General features: G+C 36.3%; 1 protein-coding gene across 1 annotated transcript in view; it reads right to left on the bottom strand.

The window, feature by feature from the left end:
- The window catches only part of LOC118446412 (uncharacterized), a 210357-nt gene that overhangs the window by 193125 nt on the left and 2232 nt on the right, over positions 1–15000 (bottom strand). The window contains exon 1 of the mRNA XM_035877052.2: positions 14788–15000. This exon is cut by the window's right edge and continues 2232 nt beyond it. Within this exon, the coding sequence (XP_035732945.2) occupies positions 14788–15000 (213 nt within the window). The remainder of the gene's footprint in view (positions 1–14787) is intronic.

Here is a 15000-nt window from a genome sequence, read left to right as displayed (position 1 = left end):
TTGAGATAAAACGATGAAAAGGGGAAAAAAAAATTATAATTACAATTGCGTTGATCTCGTATATGAAATATAATTTATATATAAATTTACAAGAATTTTTATGTGATAAAGATCATGATAAAACTAATAATAATTCGTGTAAATTTTTATGATTGCCAAACTTCGAGTGTCTTGTATTTATGAAAAATTTTAAATAACTGAACAAAAGAAGAGTTTATCTTCAAAGAGATAATATTAATTTTTATAATAGCTGTGATAGATTAATGCAAAAGAAAAAGAAAAATAAAGAGAAACAATTTCCGTTCAGTAACTTAACTCGAAGTAAGCGAACTCGAAATGGGTTGAACTCGTATCGACGTTCATGATTCCCGAGGTATTTAAGGTCGATGTCGTGGCTCTCTGGAAGGAGAGCACCGAGCTACGTGATTAGAGCGCTCGAATAACGGCGGCCATCGCTCATTGCTGTGACGTCTTAAAGGCTGCTTCTAAAACCCATCTTTAAGTAGAAAGTAATCGGTCGACCTTACCGAGCACTTATATCGCCGATGACGTCATGCTTAATTACTGAACTACGCGACCGTTTTAATCATTTGCCTTGTTCTTTCGAGAGGAATACTAAAATACGATTTGAATATACGCAAAATGTTAATAAGCAAATAGACGATACAGAGAGAGAAAGAGAGAGAAAGAGAGAGAAAGGAAAATAAAATGTATATATATGCATTAAAATTAGTTTTAAAAGAAATAAATTTTTAATTTGAATCTGCATATATATATATATATATATATATTTTTTATTCTTTCTTTTTCTATTTTAATTTTTCGTCAACTTTTTCAAGGACGTTCGTATTTAGAAATCGTGACATAATGCAGTTTTCATTGAAAGCACCGAAAGTCGAATAAATTCGGATAAACTACAGGACGATCGGATGAAAGCTATGAGAATATTTGCCGAGTAAAAAATCAGGAAATGGTCGTTAGTTGGCATTTACATAAATACGGGCAAACGTTGAACGAATTCGAAATTAGCGCAAAATTCGAGTTTGTTTCATCCACCGGTGGTATCTCGTGAAAGGAAACATTTCGCTAATTTCGCGTTGGTACCCCTACTAACGACGAGTTTACATCTCGTTCGGCTGTAAAATTTTGTCGGTACTGTATATTCGAATCTCACGTTTCAATTACAAAAAGGGGTTCCTTTGCGTGCTTCTACATATATACGTGTTTCTGTGTGTGTTCGTGTGAGTATATATATATATATATATATATATATATATATATATATATAAAATAAAGAGAATAAAGAAAAAAATAATGGCCTCAAATAGAAATTATCAGATTGAAAATACCTGGTAACGTATACATACATAGAATTTGAGATATGTGTGTAAAATATAATTTTTCTTTTATTTTTCTTTTTATCTTCTTTTCGTACGATTTAAATGATCGTTTAAAGAAAAAACCAATATGAATTTCTCTCTCTCTCTCTTTCCCTCTCTCTCTCTTTTTACAAAGTCTCAATATTTTGCTTTATTTATAACCATTGATTTCCCGAGTCGCGTCTATAATGATTTATTATGTTTAATAAAGAAGGGTTGAAGAATACTCTTCAAGATACGGACCCCTGTCAACGACCTATCGACTCGTCCACTCATAACGCTCGAAGGAAAAAGTCCTACGTGTGCGTGGACGTTCACTTAAATAAGAAATGCGTTAATGCCGTGAAAGGAAGTGCGGATAGGACGCGTCGAAAGGTATAAGGGAGGATGAACGAGTAAGAAGACACAGAGGGAGAGAGAGAGAGAGAGAGAGAGAGAGAGAGAGAGAGAGAAGAAAAAGAAACAGTGAATGAAGAAGGGAAGGGGCGGTCCGGTCATTGCCGATCCTTCCTCGAGGCGAACGCGTGCATCAACGTCGTTATTCACCATTTTATTCATTATCCTTTTCGCAGACGTATTGGACGGCCATTTTCATGACACACGTGTACTTACATACGTGACTGTACATATGTATATATTTTTTTTCCCTTGTTTTTCCCTTTTTCCTTCTGTTTTTTTTTTTTTTTTTAATAACATCGCAAATTACGAAGATTGACGTGCGATAAGGAAAATCGTTCGTATTTTCAAAACGATCAAGATTAACGATCAAGTTTGTTTCGCGTATTTTAAAATAAAAAAGAAATAATAATATAATTGTTTTCTATCTTCGTAAAATATATTTTAAAATGTGAAAATGATTTTTAATATAAAAATACATCATCGTTCGGTAATGCCGAATGAACGTTTTATATCTAACTTTCTGTCATACCTTTTGAAATTCGAATTTTACGTTACATCCAATTATGAATTATTAAAATGGAAGAAATATATTTTCCCCACTCTTTCTTTTCTTTCCATATGAAAACAAAAAAGCAAAATTTTCGACGAACAGTACAGGGAGAATCGAACGTCGATAAAATTTTTGAAAAATATTCATATACATACATAACTATCTACCTACGTGGTTTACGTACGTACGTTTCTATATCCGTGAGTGCCGTTGTGATACTTTGGGTTCGATTAATTGCACACACGAATTATGCTTCGGACAATGCTATCAGGGATCTCGCGAATCTCCGGAGGGTCCGACACGACCACACACAACAAGCATTAATTCTCCTATTACGGGCATTGTGATACACGCGGCAGGTATGGTTAGAGCGAGTGAGTAAACGAGAGGGAGAAAGAGAGAGATAGAGAGAGGGTTGAACATATTGGGATCGTACGCCCACCGCGATGCTCGCGTTATCGGGTATCGGACGTCGCGACGTCATTGTAACCCCGCCGCTCTTCACTAACGAGCTGTCGTCACGGTTATCTCGATGCGTCTCCCAACATGTATACATTCCCCGTTAATCCTATTTTCCATGGTCACCGTGAGAACGGCTATCAAGGACATACGTGATTTCTCTGATCATATTCAATGATTGAATAAATATTTCATATTTATATTAGTTTATGTATTAAAATTTAATTAAATCAAATTTAATTGCTATGATAACGATTATAAAAATGATTAAGTATTGAATTGTTATTAACAAATTTACAATCTTTTATCAAGAATCCTTCTTATTGATAATAACGAGCAAGAAATATTCAAGCTGAGAGAACGATATTTTGCAAAAGCACTGAGGAGAAATACACTGGAACAGAACAGAATAGAACAGAACACGCTACCGTGCTCGTATCGATCCTAAGGTTAAATCGTTTAAGAGAGCATAATTTAGACCTCCCTCTTGCCTCTTCGAAACGATCGATTTTCGCGTTCGGAACCGCGAAAGCGTGTACTATCTTAGGACGGAGCAACCTGTTGAGACATTATAAAGAGCAAGCAAGGATGCAAGAAGCATCGATGAGAGAGAAAGAGAGAGAGAGAGAGAGAGAGAGAGAGAGAGAGAGAGAGGATGAACGAACAAGCGGACGAGGGAATCCAATTAAAGCACCGAACGCGTCCTAATTAACTCCTCAATTACGCGGTTCCCCTCTGATTTCGGGCAAACAAAGAAGAGTTTGGTTCCCAGGAGCATAGCCAGGGTCACTCGTCCTGGTAAGAGAGACAAAGATAGATGGATGGATATCGTTTCGTCCCTTTGCAAAGCTCCACCGCCTTACACGCGTCTCTTTTACTTTCGTACAACCCTCCACCCTCCTTCCCTCTCCTCCTTCAGGGTTTGGGTACACATTATAATTGCGCATATTAAAATGGCGTTGCTAGTCCACCATTCAGTAAGCAGCCAAGCGAGCCAGCCATCTTTAATCAATAATGGAACATCAGGGACCATGACAACAGATACCCTTTCCCGGGCTTTTCGTCTCCCCTGGACCCTTTCCTTCCCACCTTTCCCTTTTCGGTTAAGGGTTTCTATCCTTCCTACTACTACTACTACTACTACTACTGCTGCTGCTGCTGCTGCTATTACTTCCACTTCTCCTTCTCCTTCTCCTTCTTCTCCTCTTCCTTTTCCTCTTCCTCTTCCTCCTCTTCTTTCTCGGTTTTGGACACCCCCGCGTCATGTTACACTGCGAACCCAAACGATCTACCTCGTAACTATACCAACTTGAGAAAATGATCGGCGTCGTAGGAGCTTCCATCGAGCTTTGTACAGGATGTGGGAACAAACGAGATAGGGTCTGAGTATATTGGACCTATCTTGGGTACCTTTTTGTTATAAGTACGTGTCGTTTTAAATCTGTATTTGTGTTCTAGTTCAGACAATGATAAGGAACAAACGTTTATAAAGATATATTTTCTAAGCACATAGATCGAATTCATTACATCAATAAAGTAAAATGCAAGTTCTTTTATTTTATTGTTTAGAAAATTTTAGGTACAAACTTGACAGATAATTTCAAAAAAGTTTGAAAATGTTTCAAATCGAAACATTTTAAAATGTTATTCTTTTTCATTTTTTTTTATACATACATATATATGTATATGTATATATATATTCAAGGATTACTTCGATCGTTTCACCAATCCCGTATCTTTTTTCAGTATGAAATTTTAATTTTAATTGTAACAAATAACGATTATATTTACGTTTAATCATATTGGACGCATATGATATCGATATCATATTATAAATACAAGCTAAGTCGACATGATTTTCCTTGGATGGAAGTAATTCGTATTATCGGATGTTAAGATCTTTAGGAACAGGTCTATGACACGAAGTAAGAAGAGGCAAATGTAAAGAGGCTAATCGAGAGACGTGGAAAGGCAAGATCATTCGAACCGGAATCCTTCATACACGCATACGTATACAAATACTTAAGTAGCGTTAGTTGTATATATAGATATGGCACGTGCGAAACGTATCTCGCGTTTTCCTGTCATTCCGCATCCTATCAGTTTTATAACTACAACCATCGATCGATGAGAGGAAAAGAGAAAGAAAGATTCGCACCTGTCAAACCGTCATTACCGATAACACCATCCTTTTCTGGACTATGTCATTGAAGCAAGGAAACTCGATGACGCGGCTTCTCGATATTAGAACGTATCTACTGCTATCTTCCAAGATAACGTTCAACGAGCCATGTAATTCAACGTCTCGGCGTTGAGAAGGTATTTTTTGTTCTTTTCTTTTTTGTTCTCTCTCTCTCTCTCTCTCTCTCTCTCTCTCTTTCTCTCTCTTTCTCTCTCTCGTTTTTTTGATCAGAACAAGATCATCGGCATCCATGTGCTCTTTGAAAATGTCGCTAAACCTGTCTTAGTAATATACTCACTAACCATTAAACGTTCGCTCGATTACTACGTTCTTCCATCTAACACGATAGATGTCAATGACGATTCTTTTTTTCAAATTAAAATATGAATACATCCTTTTAATCTAATTCATAAGATATTATAATTTCTATATAATTCGTAAGATTTCTAATTTCAATAATTCGTAAGATTTCTAATTTCTCTTTAATTTCTAATAAAATTAAATTAAAATTAAAAAAGAAAAAAAAATGAAAAAGAAAAAAGTTACACATAAGTAACTACAATTTATACGGAATAAATAAGTACGTAAGTACGATCGAATGGGAATTTTAACAAAAGCTTTGCAAATCTTATACAATATATATTATACAGTATGTATCGTACTGTACTACAATGTACAGTATAGATATATACAATACAGTAAATGCATTCAGTTATCGAATGAGAAGCCAAGTAGAAGAAAGACGACGAGTCAATAATCGGTAGTAAGAAATCAGCATATCGGTCGGCATATCGAGCCTGTTGTGGTCCATGGTCCGGGAAGGAAGGGATACGAAATTAATAGTGTCTATGCGCGGGAACAGGATGAGAGCGAGAGGCATTATCGTTCCTCGTTTGGGCATTGGGAGCGTGTAAAGGCATGATGCAAAGCCGAAGCGGCACGGTCCAGTTCAAAGCGACGATCCACGCCACCATTGCTGGACACGCCAGGGGCGCAACAGCTTGATACATCGTTACACGCTGTTCCTTCCATGTGCCCTTTCCACGCAGCATCCCTATTCCTCTCTCTGTCTCTCTCTCTGTCTCTCTCTCTCTCTCTCTCTCTCTCTCTCTCTCCTTCTTTCTCTGACGATCACTTGGATCCCAAAGCTCCGAGTTCAGCCGTTCCCTTTTCAAGTCCTTACGATCGACCTAAGCCAAAGAGCCGACCATTCGACGTAATTATTTTCTGTCCATCGAGAATGATCGCCTGCTCGCACCTATACCAAACTCACCTTCTCTTTCTTACTTCTTGTTTTCTTTTTTGTTTTTTTTTTTTTTTTTATTTTCTTTCTTTCAATTTTTGTTCAATTTTGTTGTTGTTATTGTTGTTGTTGTTGTTATTGTTGTTGTTGTTGTTATTGTTGTTTTACGTTCCTCTTTCGAAGATGACATGTACGAGCTCGAAAAAAAAAAACAGAAAGTTCGCGCGTGGAAAAAATCTGGAGATTATGTTTCATTTGTAAAAATGAAGAGGAAAAAAAAACGAGTATCTCTTAAATATAATTTAAAATGCGTTTGTTATTTCGTTAATTATCATGATTCACCGAAATGATGAGTTGTTTTAATCGAATGAAAAAAAAATACAATAAAAAAAATAGAAGGAAAAGAGAAACGTACACAAGTAGATTTTCATTGTATTTAAGAAATCACATTTTCTTTCATCGTCCGAAGGTCATAGTCAAAGCTGTTCAATATAACTCGGGCAGCAAGACACTGTGTCCCCGGTTCGCAACAGAACACAGAGGATGTAGGTACTCGAACGATTTAAAGACCGGGTGGATCGCGTGGGCGACGACTGCACGCCTGCCTCCACAGTGTAAAAGCGAGTTTTACGGCGCGAGCGATGCCGTCTATCGTGAGATCGTATTAGACCTCGGCGCCTTCCCTTTTTAGTTCTTCTTCCCGCGGCTTTAGACCGTGCTCGTAAGTACGCGAGGCCGAAAGGTATAACAGGGATATTATGAGAAAGGATGCTTTTCTCATAAATATTTTTCTACCTTCTGCTGAACGATCTTCCTCTTTCTTTGATTCTTTCTTTTTCGTTTTTCTTTTTTCATTTTTTTTGCATATTTTTTTTTTGCCCTCTACTTCTCTCACTCTCTATCTCTCTCTCTCTCTCTCTCTCTCTCTCTCTCTCTCTCTCTCTTATTTTCCTTTCCGTTATCCTCTTACCAAGTTATAAGATTAAAATGTATGTTAGAGAATAAAGCTATGGTACAATATTTTCAAAAGAAAATTTAGTCAACACTAAAGCATATAAAATAACATTTCTTTATAATTTTAATTATTCATTTACATTAATTTTTATTGATCAATTTTCGTAATCGTATTTCCTTGTAATTATTCTTTGACATTGTTTTTTGACATTTTCTCAATAGAATCATCTATTTCCCCCCCCCCTTCTTCTATCATTATTTATCCTATATCTCATATACAATCTATGTGCATACTATGTAGATATGATTGTCCGTTTAAAGACGGTATTGAAAAGTCTTGAAGGAAAGATGATTTATGTCTAATAATAGCCAACGATAAATCTTCGTGAGTATCTTAGGAAAACGAAGGAAGAAGACCGAAACATTTAAGAGTGGATCTGTGGTGAATTTTTAAATTACGGTATACACTTGATCGAACGACTTCCAAAACGTAATATTGTAACAGGTGTGGAGAGAGAGAGAGAAAGAGAGAGAGAGAGAAGGATAGAAAGAAAAGAAACAAAAAAAGAGAAAGAGAGAGAGCAAAGGAAATTACAGGAATACGTGCTTACTACGGTCAAACGGTCTCAGGGACATCGAGAAGTCGACTTTCCGCGCATCGTTTTATGGAGGCATCAATTACTTTAATATCCGTGCTTGGAATATCGACGCGAGTACGCCTCTTCTTCTTCTTCTCCCTCTTCTTCTTCTTCTTCTTTCTCCTCCTTATCTTCTTTCTGCTCTCGCTTCGTGCACGTCGATCGGTTGGTAGGTGTCGGCGCTCGTAAAGAGCTCGGTCCGTGCCCTTTGTGGCGTAATCGGCACGGCCATGGAACACCACGCTCGGATTATAATAATGTTTACTATGCGACTATGACTCCGCGTACATTTAATGGCGCCATAAAGAATCGATGGGTCGTGTTTGACCAGGGTACCGTAGATACGAATGAACGAAGAGAAAGAAAGAATATTGTGTGTGTGTGTGAGAGAGAGAGAGAGAGAGAATCGGACCATGCTCTAAAAGTACAATCCTTATAGGACTATATAAAGGGCACGAGGCACAAAGCGGAAGAGCATAAGCGCATTCCGATAAATGCGCTTTATCCAACACGGGAAAATAAACGCAAGTTTCTGGCCGTGTACCTACTAACACAGACTCATGTCGCTTTGTTCGACTAATTAAACGTACCTAAGCTCGCAAGTCTCGCGAATTTATGGGAAGTCTTATGTTAGCGAACGTCGAAGTAACTCGATTAAGAACGCTCGATAACTTAATGACGCTTCTCTCTCTCTCTCTTTTTCTCTTTCTCTCTCTCTCTTTCTCTCTCTCTCTCTCTCTCTCTCTCTCTCTCGCTCTTGCTTCTACGAGCGAAACGAGCATGCCTTTGTCATTGTAAATAATGGGAATAGTGTAATAAATAACACCGTTGCGTCTTCGGACGGTTTTAATGTCGATGTGCTTTATGACTTTTATCTCTTGTCTCTCAATCGGATATTCCACTTTCTATGGGCTACCTAAGTGATTTGTTACGTTCAGTTCAATAATCATTTATATTTTATTTAGATTTTTAGATCAAAACTCAATTTCGTTTGTATTTTTGTATGTAAATATATATATATATATATGTACATATATATATATTTATATATATATATATATATATATATATATATATATATATATACACGCGTTTGCACAACAAATTTTTTTCTTTCTATTTTTTTTTTTCCATTTTTAACGAGTAAACGTAAGGAAGTATATTTACTCGATTTCTACGATTAAAGAGTTTCTACGAAATTATCGACTTTCGAAACGGTCGTTCTCGGCGAGGTTTCTCCGCGTTTCCATTGTGTTCGATGAAAAAAAAAAGTACACATATAAATATATATATATATATATATATATTTCTGGACATAGTCGAGATTGAAAATTTTGCCTGGGGTTGGAATTTCTCTTCGATCGAAATAAAATTGACACTTCGAATGGAATCTGCAACTTCGTCAAAATATATTTTAATAATAAGTAAATAATAAATATCAAAATATTACATAAAAGTAGTGATCGAATAAGGGACATCGTTACGTTCGTTTAGGTTGAATAGACGCTTAAAAGGTAATTCGTGAAAGGAAACATGAGAAAAGTCTTGTAACCGTTTATTACCGGCGCCGAACGTAAGAGGAATGTTTTAAAGCGACGTTGTGCCTTCAGGGGACACGATTATGAGTTACAATGTAATGGCGATTTATAGCACAGTAATGTCAAAGGAACCTTCTCTTTTCTCAGCTACGCAATACTGCCGTGGCAACGTTTCATTTCACGAGGTAATAAGTCTTTTCGCTTAGATCCTTAAGAACGATTTTTCTTTCATTCAAAATTAAACAAATCACTTTAGAATTATTATTTTAATCATTGAAAATCTTATTTTTATATTTTTCTTATAATTTCAAGCAGATATTTTACCCATATCAAATGTTTTTTTTTTTCTCCATTAATAGATAATTACATATATTCTCTTTGCAATTTGTTGTATATCTTGATAAAATTAATCTATCTAACTCATTATCCATCCAGTTGAATCATATTAAGTCGCAATAATGCGTAATTATAATTCTTTATAAAAAAAAAAAGAAAAAGAAAAAAGGAAAAAGAGAAAAAGTTTCCAAAAAGAGAAGATTAGACAGATAACGTTTTTTTTTGTTAAGGAATCACGTCGTGGATATAGGATATCTCCCCAAAAGAAAAGACCGTTGAAAGGACTCGACGAGAGAGGACGCGTAGAGAGGGAATCGTCACGCCACGTCAGAAGGAGGGCATAACGAAGAATAAATAATTAGCGTGCGGCTTCGGGACTGCGGTTTAGTCGCGCACGCGATTAAAGGACGTCCTGTCCTTTAATAACATCCTGAGGGTTGCGGCCTTCCAATTCTCTTTTCTTTTTTCTCTTCTTTTTTTTTCTTTTTTTTTTCTTTTTTTTTCCCTGTTTTCGGGGCTTTTTTTTCAGTTCGCCACATCGAATTATCTACGTGGTACAGTAGAAAAATGAAATTGTTTCGACGTGTTAAATGACTTCTCGAAAAGTTGCTCGATCAACGTTATCAATATTTTTTTTTTTTTTTTTTTTTTTTTTTTACATTTGAACGATACACTTCGAGTAAGTTGTTGGTGAGATACAACAAAATTCAGTAAACTGCGAGATCTTTTATTGTTTGTTTTATATACACAGATATGTGTATAATAAAACAATGTGTAAAATTATAAAATAAAAAAGAAATTTCATTCTCAACGATGCACATTTAAAATATTTTCAATCGAATCATTTAGTTAATATTTTAATTTCCGATCAATATAACACCCTTAGCACTCTATTTTTTTATTTTTTAATTCCTAATATTTAATGAAATATAATAGGCAGTATCTAAATATATAATTGAATTGTTAAATGTTAAACAAATAAAAACGATCGAAACTATTCTGTTACGAAAAGAAACAAACAAAGAAACAAACAAAGAAACAAACAAAATAATAGATATCTGAGAATTTGTTAAAAAAAGATAAAATAAATAAACGACTCTGGTCGTATCCCTTTTCTCATCATTTCGAATGCGAACGATGAAAGCATCATTTTCTCTTTACTCTCTGCTCGATGACGATAAAGCGATCGTCGATCGGCTGTCGAATAGAGAAGAGTTGAAATATAAAAAAAAAAAGAGTGCGTTTTGCATCGCGGACAGTGATCCAGAGGAAAACCTGGGGACGGTCGGCGGCAAAGCGTGATGTGAATAAACGCGCGCCATTAATAATTCATGTGCCATAAAGTGACACTGAGAGAGAGACAAAGAGAGAAAGAGAAGAAGGATAGAGAAAGAGAGAGAAAAAGAGAGAGAGAGAGAAAGAAAGAGAGAGGACTGCTCGTGATTACGGGCGATATCGAGAGTCAACCCGTAGGTAGGTATATACGTCTCTATATTTGTGTACGTATATATGTATATACATACGGTAGGGCATTATAAAAGCCACAAGTGTTACATTGCACATCGGTTCTTCCTACGTTTCTACCTAGCGATCGTCGCGTGTCATTGAAATTCCCTGCTTTTCACGCTAATAAAACACTCTTTTTATAATACACCAGCAGAGCCCACAAAATCTCTGCCCTACGGACTATCGTTTCTGTAAATGAAGAGTTTGACGAGTTTGTGAAAGGGAAAATTGAATGCAAATCGATATAGTAGAAAGATCATATCTGAAATAATTCCTAGGAAACAATACATACATATAATCGATTTATCTAAATTTCTGATAAACTCTTATGATTTAATATATTCTATCTTCATGTAACAATGAATAATATAGAAATGTTATAATTATTTATTTAAAATATGATTTTGTTCAATTAGAAAATACAAATTTCTTACTAATGAATCTAATTAAATTTTCATCTATTCGTTCACTTCAAATTAAAAGATAAAAATATTGTTTAATCATCGTCATTATCATCGTAATAATGTAACATCAACAATACAAAATTTTCAATCGCTCGAAGATTTCATTTCTTGAACACGGAAGATTCTTTCATCGGATAAGAAGGGAAAAAAGAAAAAAAAGAAAAAAGCACAGATAGTACCTATCTACTTACTTTATAAATCGTGTTTGTATACGATGAAAAGCGTGGCGAGGGGAGCGGGGCTCCCCACGCCTTCGTTCTTTTCAGACCGTTCTCATTTTCTCGACACTGTGTCTACGAGACGAATCGAATCGTACGGGGCCTGGTATGCCCCTTCGAAACTGGCCCCATAGTAGTGCCATGTGCTGCTGTAGGCCTGCCTGCCACTCGATCGAACGCCCTTCAGGTAGAAAAACGCATCGGTCGGCTAATACACGCATCTGGCGAGCGTAACCACCCCTTTCCACCATTTCCACCCTTTTTACCTATCCTCTTTCCTTTTATCTTTCCTATAACGATGGTATTTGTAAATCGTCACGGTTTTTATACATAATATGCCATATAGATGACAGGTTTTACTTTTATTAAAGGCTAAATGCTGATCTTCTATTACGGACTCAACGTATGTATGTTAAAGGTGAAATAACGGAACAAATAAAAAATAAAAAAAGAAAAAAAAAGAAAGAAAAAATAATCTAAGAACAAAGGAACTATTCTTACACGTATTTAATTTAGTTTCGAGAAAGTTATTTCAACGTGTACTCAACGATGTATCGTTATCTTTATTACTAAAAAAAAAAAAGAAAAAAGATTATTAATCTGAAACAAATAGTTCAATAGATATCATTATTATCAAATCCATATGACAGGAACTATTCGTTCACTAAGTACATTTAAGTAATAGAAAAGACATTGATGCAAAATCCTGGATAGAAACGATCCTATCTGAGAAAATCGTTTCGGGAGACAGCGCCTATCTAAATAAGCACAGGTGTGCCATTTTTGCCTAAGGCAATAGAAATTTATAGACTCCTTCGCGCCTTCGTTCTAACGCAAATCGATACTCTCGGTTACGGCGACAAACGAAAAGGAAAGAGAGATAGAGTAGAAATCGAAGGAAAGGAGGCCCAAAGGGATCGGCTTCGATTCAATGCCCTTATTCGTTCTGGATATACGTTACTTGCTAAGTGTTATCTCGATACAGGTGCGTACGTCCGAGGATGGAAGATGAACGATCGTTAAAGAGAGGAAACACTATGCAGATGAGAGTATACACGGACTTCTCTAGTATACTATTTCTGTCTCTCTTTATCTCTCTCCCTCTCTCTCTCTCTCTCTCCCTCTCTCTTTCTCTCTTCTGCTCTTTCTTCTTCTCTTTACTTCTCGACGATACATACATTCCAAACACTTAGAGAACATCGATGGCTTCCGCGCGATTCGAAAGACTCGCTTCTAACACCTACTACCTAGGAGAGTCTACTTCTTTTGAAGTAGAATCCGCCCAGAGATCGAGAATCAAACATAAAGAAAGAAAACATCGAATAGCTCGTATATCCTTCGTCGTTAAAACGGAAAGTGGAACCTGCTTTTCCACCTTTTATTTTGTCGATCTTCACGTTGAAGTTCAACCAATCGAGATACGTAACTATAGTTATACTGTATCTATATTTAAAAATTTCTAAATATATTGATATATATATATATAAAGATACCATAAATTGTAAAATCTATTAAAAGGTGTCTATTACTTATGATAAATATTTATTCAAACTGATTATGTATTTAATCATCGTTCATCCATTCTGAAAAAAGGAATGATCAAATTTATCATAAATTCGTTAAAAAGCGTATATCAAATAGATAAATTCCTTGATCGAAGAAATTTTATTGAACATATCCAAAATAAGAAAGTATCCAACATCAAGGAAAGTTGAGCGTCGTACGTCGTACATGAGACGCTCGTAAATTCAAGAGAACTCGAGTGACCGCTAAAGAAGCCATCGATCTCGTTTCATCGATAATCCAATGCCGGTGGTATCGACAAGGTCTACACACGTATCTCTTTAGCCTTCCCTTCGTCAAGGTGCCGGGTCCTTCCCGGAGGGCCGAAACCGACGCACGATCCGCGTAATCACCGTAATTTCGTCCAGCGTGTCGTAATTTTTGAACGAACGGTCATAGGAACGGTTTCATTCGATTTCATTTAATACCAACGCGTAGGTATACCTATACCCTTAAGGCATGATCCTCCTTACTCTACTTTTCTCGTCTCTCTCACTCCTCCCTCTTCCTCCTTCACTCCCATCCTTTTCTTCTCTCTCTCTCTCTCTCTCTCTCTCTCTCTCTGTCTCTCTCTCTCTTTCTCTCTTTTCTTTATACTACGATAGGTAATCTAGAAAAGAGAAGAAAAATAGGAAGAAAGAATACTGAAGAAAAAAAAACGTCGAAAAACAAAGGAAAGGGAGAGAGAGAGAGAGAGAGAGAGAGCAAAAGACGATGGGGAAGAAGGAAGAGAAAAAAGAAGGTGCAACGCGCTGTCCGTCAAAACGTTATTCTCTGTACTCTAAACCATTGATTAGCGTGAGCTGAATTAATAAGATTAATGAACACGATACAGAGCTTGGTTTTACGAACGGCGAGTTTCACTTCCGTATCGGCGCAGAGGCCCTGTGCGAAAATGCTCGAGTTACGTCGCCGAAGTATAATGGATAATAAGCGAAAACGAGCGCTTTAACTCCCCAGGACTTTCGATCGCCCACTTTTTTCGATTTAAAGAGTGATCCAAGTAGATTGGATCTCATCTATTATAAAACGAACCGGTTCATCGATTGAATCCCATCGAATTACGAGGAACGATCCAATTTCTAAGGAAATATAAATTATTTTTTCTCTTTTCTTTTGTTCTTTCTTTTTTGTTTTGATTTGTTTTAATCGTAACTTCGATTGCGCTCGAGTTCGGCCCATTTTTCTTTCTTTTTTCTTCTTCTTTTTTGTTATTTTTTTTTTCAGTTATCGGTCGAACATTTTTACGTTACATTTTTCTTTTTTTTTTTCTTTTAATTGAGAAAAAAAGAAAGAAAAAATGAAAGTTAAAATCTGTTCAAGACGACAGAGAATAAACGTAGAAAAAAATAACTCACGGGTATCGATGGTTGCAACCCACGAAGAGAAGCCGTCGCGTTGCTCCACTTTCGTTGTTGCCTATTTTGATATTGTCCGGTAGTTCTATAGATGCTATTGTTTTGATGATTAGGACCGTATGGAGCACGTTGTGGCACGGACGACGGTCTAAAGGGTGGATAGGATAAAGATGGATAAGCCGATGCCTTAGCTCGATGATAATCGTCAAAGCA

The sequence above is a fragment of the Vespa mandarinia genome, chromosome 9, assembly GCF_050613455.1.
Source record: "Vespa mandarinia isolate Hongniang chromosome 9, ASM5061345v1, whole genome shotgun sequence".
In the NCBI taxonomy this organism is placed as follows: domain Eukaryota; kingdom Metazoa; phylum Arthropoda; class Insecta; order Hymenoptera; family Vespidae; genus Vespa; species Vespa mandarinia.
This window is presented reverse-complemented; position numbering and strand designations above follow the sequence as displayed.